The 7,615-nt window shown below is 35.0% G+C and overlaps 1 protein-coding gene across 1 annotated transcript; it reads right to left on the minus strand.

Moving 5' to 3' along the window:
- Positions 1 to 1,234: 1,234 nt before the first annotated feature.
- On the minus strand, positions 1,235 to 7,412 carry LOC133692556 (uncharacterized). The gene is made up of 15 exons (XM_062113597.1): positions 7,036 to 7,412; positions 6,884 to 6,956; positions 6,701 to 6,722; positions 6,516 to 6,594; positions 6,366 to 6,398; positions 5,847 to 5,995; positions 5,513 to 5,669; positions 4,446 to 4,686; positions 4,069 to 4,310; positions 3,242 to 3,505; positions 3,026 to 3,136; positions 2,271 to 2,495; positions 1,989 to 2,192; positions 1,709 to 1,885; positions 1,235 to 1,608 (listed from the first exon to the last, which is right to left on the minus strand). The coding sequence occupies exons 1-15, from the start codon at positions 7,393 to 7,395 to the stop codon at positions 1,414 to 1,416; spliced, it is 2,532 nt and encodes an 843-aa protein (XP_061969581.1). The 5' UTR covers positions 7,396 to 7,412; the 3' UTR covers positions 1,235 to 1,413.
- Positions 7,413 to 7,615: the final 203 nt, after the last annotated feature.

The raw sequence follows: 7,615 nt of genomic DNA on the forward strand, positions 1-7,615 counted from the left end.
AAATAAAAGAAACTACAACGGATGGATGATTCACTATAGCAATTTTTATTGTAGGTTTAGAGTCATTGGTTGTGGATTGAAACACTATAATTATGATTTTGCCTTTCTTAGCAAAATAATTAAAAAAAAAAAATTAACCTTGGCAATGGGGTAAGGGTAATAAGATATTTTTGTTGTTTTTTTCACAATAAAATAACTAACATACCTTTTAAAACAAAAAATATTAAATTGTCATTTATGGATTATTTCGACCTTTTCATTTCAATAACATAATAAAATGACTACATTGCTTTTGAATTCAAGTTATTTTTAACCTCCATCTAGGAGGTTTTAGTCTATTCATTATAGTTTGTTTTGTAATTATCGAGTTGAATCACCAGTAATTTGATATTTTAAAAGATATAAAATATTATTTAATATTAAAAAATTAATGGCATGTTGTTCACATGGCTTCGTTCACGCTATTTAGACAGTACGTGAGACATTGTTAAGCAGCCAAACACCTGCTTTCATGGCAGAGTTTGAATCTTCACGACAGTCCCTCCATCTCTTGGCGGCACGTGTGACCAATAGATCTTTGGTTTAACACTAACAATCTTTTCTCTTTTTTTTTTTCTATGTTTTCTTTTCATTGATTTCCACACATGACCCTTTACATTTTCAAAGCATCCATTCATTTTGTTTTTCTTTGAGATTTAGTCCATGTTTTTTTTCCTATTTGTTTTATTTTAAATAATTCATAAAATTAGAGTTTTTTTTTTTAAATTTCATCATCTATTGATTTTTTTATCTATCAAACTTGGTTTTTATTCTTTTAATTTCTATTTTTTAATCATTTTTATTTGAATTTGTTTTTCAATCATATCTCTCAAAATTTTATTTTATTTTATATTAAATTTAGTCATTAATTCTTTTTATTTCTATTTGATTTATTTTAAATTATTTTTTATTGAAAATTTCCTTCATTTTTTCAAGTTTATCTTCTATAGAATAATTTCAACCTAAAAACCCGAATCATAAATTTAAAAAATTAACCCAACTTATATATTTTTTTGTTATTATTTACCATTCAATCTTTCCATAAAAATATCTTAATCTTATATATAAAATCACATGTTTTGAAAGTTAACACAAGTTAACTCAATTCATTTTTGTTTTGTTCAATTTATGTGTTGTTATTTTTTTTTAATAATATTATTAAATTAACTAAAATTATTTGATCTAATAAAATTAATTACCCAACTCTCGAATCTCTATTGCTTCTTTGATAGCACCTAAACTTTTTTTTTTACAAAAAAAAAAACATTTGATCGTGACATAGCTCACCAATATAGTCACAACACGAAAAAGGTATGTCTTATACATCACATACAATTAACACTTTGAAAGTCTTCACTGACCGCGATTTACACCTCAGGAAGGTTTCTTGAGAAGCAATGCTTTAAGAGACTTGGGATCCGTGACTGGGGGACTGCATGTGAAATTTTGACAGACGAGAGCAACTACTTTATCTGCAGCAAAATTATTCCTTGCCATGAGAGCTATATTGCTATTATTGTCCTCCCAAATCTCCATTTCTTCATTGTCGGTAGGATCTATATGAATCACCTGCAAATGGCAATAATTGCATCTCAGAGAGAGAGAGGAGGAGGAGTCATAGGCAGAGTACATGGGGTTCATGAATTGATATTGAAGCTCTTCTACTTACTGTTCTATTGGGATCATATGATGCATGTGCAGCAGCAAGCATTTTATCGAATTCCAAGGATGATTTGTGGCCAACTAAGACAACTTGCTTGTGGGAAGGCACAGAGATCATGTCAGCTGCACAGCACATCAGAGGTACTGCCATAGCCATGTCCTTCAATCTCGACTCAAAAACTGCCTGCATCGCCAAGGGATGAATTTATTATGCTAACACATTGAGTGCTCGAGTTGTAAACACTAGTCTTCCCCAAGAAACGCTTGTAAGTGAAGCAACAGCATACCAGAAGATGCTCAGCATTCTGCCTGTAATACTCAGACTTGCTGCCAGTCATCATAGAGGCCAATCTTATGAGATTTATTGCCGAAACGGAATTTCCTGAGGGCTCAGCACCATCATGGTCTTCCTTTACTCGTAGGAGAACTGAAGGATCTTCTCCTGGGGTATTAAAATAGCCTCCTCCCTCTCTGTCGAGAAATAATTCATCCTGGAAAAATAACTCTTAAAAACACGAGAACAATTGGCTCACTATTTATCTCAGGGAGATGAACTCTGATTCTTTTACCTGTTTATTCTGTAGTTCGGTTGCCCACACTAGCCAATGGATCCCACCACCCACCTCATAAAGATCCAGCAACCCAGAAATTAGAAATGCATAATCATCTAAAAATCCAGGTGCTTTAGATGGACCATTCCTAAAGCTGTGCTCTAGCCTGTGAGCTTGTTCATTATAAAGATGCCTTCTGATGAAAGACGCCGCCTTCTCTGCAGCAGTCATGTATTCCTTGGGCTGGAATTCAATGGAATATGCAAAATTATTACTCATGATCAAATAAAAAAGTCAACCACACACGACATATCATGCCAAGAATACTTCAACTGAGTGATTTTCCACAGATCAGTACTTATGGCTACATATCAAGACTGACAGAGCCCAGCAGAACAGATGCCTAGAAAGTACAAGAAATCCAATATACTCGGTAACACAAAAAATACACCAAAATGATGATGATTGAATGCATAGACCTTCCAGAAGACAGGCCTTTGTTTAAAATTGATGTTCAGAATAATATGATTACATGTAGAAGTTTTCCATAAGCAGGATAAACGAGAGTAAGAAACTGTTTTTTTATCCTCACACCATGGTCAAAATCTAGACATGATAAGGAAATGCTTAAAGAATAACAAAGATGCATGATAATTACATCAAACTTGGCTTAGAAAGTTAGAATCGCACTGGTGTGATCAAACCACAAGCATGTTGGTAATTATACAATAATTTTAAGTTAAACTGGCTAGCCAAAGATGTTAAAATCTTACATCACAACCAACAACAGGGAAGTTGTATTTTGTGCCCTCTGCTTCGCCCATAAGGATTTTGGAAGCTCTTGCAAGAGATGAAATTGCAAGTCCATTCCATGAGACAATTACCTAGCAAGCACCTGGTCTGTTAAAGTGTGCATACAACAGAAAAGCTAAAGATTAAGAAATATTTCTATACAATCCATGCCTTCTTTTAAACAGACAATGACAAACCTTATCATCTAAATGTGGCCTTGGTCCTCTGGATCTTGCATCAAAAAGCTTTTGCCTGCACTCACCCAGAATATCAAGATATTTTTCAAGAGGCAGGCCATATTTTTTTGCCGGTGCTGAAGTATCAGTTAATTCAATGAGCACATTTTTCCCCTTAAATTCATCGTGTGGGTCACTCATTCTAGAAAGGTCACAGTTCCCCAGAGGCTTTACATAATAGTGGTCCTTAAAAAGAGTTGCATGCTCTCCAAGGAGGTCATCAATCTTAAAGAGGGGGAAAACATGTAGAAAAATCAGAATTAGTAGAGGTTAATGCAAGTCAAATGAATCTCCCAACATAAATTTTTAAGAAAACTTCATAGAAAACGGATAAAAGTATATATAATTTCATCTTTCAATGAAAGATAAGTGTTACGGAATCAGGGTAACTCACAATAGAAATTCACTGCTCATGCTATGAAATTTAGGACAAAGCTATACTTCCTTGATCTTTAAGCAGGAAGATGCAGATATGACTAAGGCTAATAGTATCTCAATCCGAGAAGGGGAATGAAGACTTCAGTTATATAGTATTTTTTTTTAAAAAAAGAGAGCATGTACATGACATAAGCCTATCCAATTGTGGAATAAGAATGCTTTGCAAGATGCAGTTGATATAAGTTCCTAATGTCAGCATCATCAATTTAGAACTATCAAGATGCAGTTGATATAAGTTCCAGATGCAGTTGACAAATCAGTAAATTAACAGATGTGCTGCTAGATTTTACATAATGAGAAATCAAACCAATCAAAATGAAATGAAGACCAAAATGATGATGATAAGAAACCTCTTGACTGGTCCATATGTAAAAGGCTCCTTCCTTTTTCTTTTTGGCATCTTCACGCTCAGCACTATCAGCATCCTCTGCTGAAAATATTTCACCTTCTGGTCCAATCATGTCTCTCCTCAAATAATCAAGAATATCACGGGATAGACTTGAATAGAAGACATCATTGGTAATGGAAAAGGCATCCAAGTAAACATTAACAAGTTGGCCTTGATCATACAGCATTTTCTCAAAATGAGGAACTGCAAGAAAATACTACAGTTTCAATATTCCATATACAACAACTACCCAAAATGCAGAAAACCACAACAGAATGCCAGTAATTTTGAATTAAGCAATTCTTTAGGAAATAACTATCGTTTTAAAGACAAACCAACCATGCCAGCGTTCATCCACACTATATCTGTGGAAACCACCTCCAATATGATCATGAATGCCTCCACTTGCCATGCATTGCAAGGTAAAGAAAACCATCTGCAGACCTTTCTTTGATTCACTGTAATTTCCAGCATCATCCAATTTTTTTGAATGGTAAAGCATCAATTGGATCTCAACCGGTCTAGGAAACTTTGGGGCAGATCCAAACCCTCCATATCGTGAATCATAGCTTTGAGAAAGCTGCAATGCAGTGAAGAGAATTAAAAAAAGGCAATAAAATGGTGCCTCATCAAGAGTTCTATGTAAAACAATGCCATGGTCCTATGCATTCCCTGAGTCCTCTTAACTGATCATAATTTGTGAAAGCAAGCAGCAGCAGCAAAGTACAACAGAAATATGTTTTTTTAGCATCTATAAAAACAAATCAACACACAACCCCATGAAAATGGCAACTAAAAAGTGCTAAAAGGGTGCGATGTTGGTATACATATAAAAGTTTTGATGTCTGCTTTTAATGTTGCTATGAGGGAGGGAAAAAAAGAGTTGCTGCAAGACAACAATTGATGCAAGAAAGCTCCATTTATATCCATGATAATAGTCTTTGTGTTAGGATGACAGAAACATTATTCAGTAAATAAAATGTGGATATTGATACAATCTTGAAAAGACTAAGAAAGTGGCTTTGTGATAACAGTTGAAGAAAGGGAAAAAAAATACTACAAGACACCAAGAAGCATCAAATTAATATTCTATGAAAAGCTAATCTATGTTTGCCATGTTACAGAAACACCAAGCAGGCAGAAGAAGTGCAACAGGGAGATACATCCCCGGCCTCACTGCCAAACAGGGCCTAATATATAACTCTTTAATATCTTTTTATGCATCAAATTTTAGTCAAGTCAACAACCAAAATAGTGAAATTCAGAAGGTTCTAGCAATGCATTAAAATGAGTCAGAGACACCAAACTCATTCCTCACAGTTGCTCAATCAGAAGTTCATATTTGAGCATTTCTTCCTTCCAAGTCAGATAAAAAAGGACTACTGTGCAGTTTGCAATAGTCATACTTGTTCTGCACACAGATGCAAAGCATTTTGTGAAAGCTCATCTGGCAATTTCTTTGAACTTGCACTTGCTGACAATGCTTCTGACAGCTGCTCAATAGCAAAGGCTCCACTCTTCACAAGCGTATCCCTCTTACTGAACCAAGCATCCTTAACCTTTCTGAAATAATAGAGAAATAATAGACTAAGCAAAAGCAATTAACCTTTAATACTACTTTGAATCATAATTCAATGCAAGAATAAACTTGTGACGATCTAATGTGTTCATAATTGGTCAAGGAACAGCCACGCTGCAGAAAAGAGGAAAGGAAAAATGTCCAAGAACCAAAACTCCCACCTAAGTATGGTCTTAAATCCTGGTCTTCCATACTTATCATCTGGGGGAAAGTAAGTTCCACCCATCAAAGGTTTCAGATCAGGTGAAATGAAGACACTGAGTGGCCACCCTCCTCCACCATACAATGCCTGTACAAATGTCATATAGACCTGTAAAATCAAAACTATTTGCTTAGTATATAAAGAAACCAACGAACAATCTATGAAGAACATTGAAATTTATTTGCACAAGAGCAAACCCAACCGGATTCAAATGCAAGTGTGCTCTGAAACTAAAATAATATAAATAGACAAACACAGTCTTTTACACTTTACAGTCACCTTCTTTCATATAATAGCATGGTATGATTGGCATTTTAACTTTTCATACAACTAGTTTAGCAGCAGTTCAACAGCACATTGTATCGCACGGTTCTTGAGAACCTCTTTTATCATAGATTAATCAGCACACAATAGACCCATCGAAGGATAAAGGCAAGAATTATTTCTCTGGAAGGCAGTCAAGATAGAGGCTATTTACCTTGTCAACATCAGGTCGTTCCTCTCTATCCACCTGCGGCAATCTGACATGTTAGCGTGATTAACAAGACCATTAAAAGAAGTTGATAATTCAGGGACAAATGAATAGTGCCAACAACAACTAATGCAGGCAATCAAGATTTGAACAGACCTTCACACTGACAAACGAATCATTCAACAATTCAGCGACCTCTGCATCCTCAAAAGACTCCACCTTCATAACATGACACCTTACACCCATCAAAGGATAAACACCAAACAATTAATCAGTTATTCATTCAAGTTTTCGATAGGCATTTTGGACCAGAAAATGAAAGAAAAATGTCACAGACTCACCAATGACAAGTGCTGTATCCAACTTCAAAGAGAAAGCACAAAAAAAAAAAGTCATGACCAAATAACCAAAAAAAATTGATTACATACTAAGTAGTAATTAGCCCCCAGTTTTTGCAAATCATGATGATAATAATAGAAATAATAACAAGAAACGAAAGAACGAATGGCAAATATAATAAATACTTGATAAGAAAATTGGGACGTCTCGTCTACGTGCTTCAGCGAATGCTTCTTCGCCCCATGGGTACCAATTGACCTTCAATTCATTTCGACAAGGAAAAAGAGAATTAAGAAACGAGCAAAAATCAATACAAATATCTCTTTTATATACTAACAGGGTTATGGGCGTGTTGAAGGAGATATGGACTGTGCTCAGCTGAGAGACGATTAGTATGCTTGTGAGAAGACGAAGATGAAGACGTAGTTTCAGCCATGGCCAACACCTTGTGCGTGTGGAAACAACCAACAAAGGCCGAGGAACAAGGACAGTTGCGGTACTTCGTTGCTCTTCTTAACGAGGAAGATAATTTACTTGTTGTACTAAAAGAGTGACGGGCTAGAAGAGAAGACGAGAGTCGAAGTAGTTTGAGCATGGAAGAAGAAGGTGGAAACGAAGAGAGCTTCTTGTTGGCATTCACAAGGAAGAAGGGTTGGTTCGGTCCCGGTGGTGAGATTGTTTGGCGTTTGGGATTCATCTTTATTTAAATTAATTTTTTTATTATTTTTTATAGATTGTTTTAATATGATGTTTTAAAAAAATAAATTTAAAAAAATATAAAAATATTATTTTAAATAAAAAATACTTTAAAAAACATTAATAACTAGACTCCCCAATGTTCTGTTCTGTTCTGTTCTGTTCTGTTTGACAAGTGGAGCTCCTCCCCCTTTTTTGACTGACGCTTGGAGTCCTTTACA

This window comes from Populus nigra, chromosome 4, assembly GCF_951802175.1.
Source record: "Populus nigra chromosome 4, ddPopNigr1.1, whole genome shotgun sequence".
Taxonomy (NCBI): Eukaryota; Viridiplantae; Streptophyta; class Magnoliopsida; order Malpighiales; family Salicaceae; genus Populus; species Populus nigra.

Coding starts and splice junctions, on each gene's coding strand:
- LOC133692556 (XM_062113597.1), bottom strand. CDS start 7,395: ATGAATCCCAAACGCCAAACAATCTCACCACCGGGACCGAACCAACCC. Junction 6,399..6,515: donor ATTCGTTTGTCAGTGTGAAG/GTCTGTTCAAAT, acceptor AGATTGCCGCAG/GTGGATAGAGAGGAACGACC. Junction 3,506..4,068: donor ACATATGGACCAGTCAAGAG/GTTTCTTATCAT, acceptor CCCCTCTTTAAG/ATTGATGACCTCCTTGGAGA.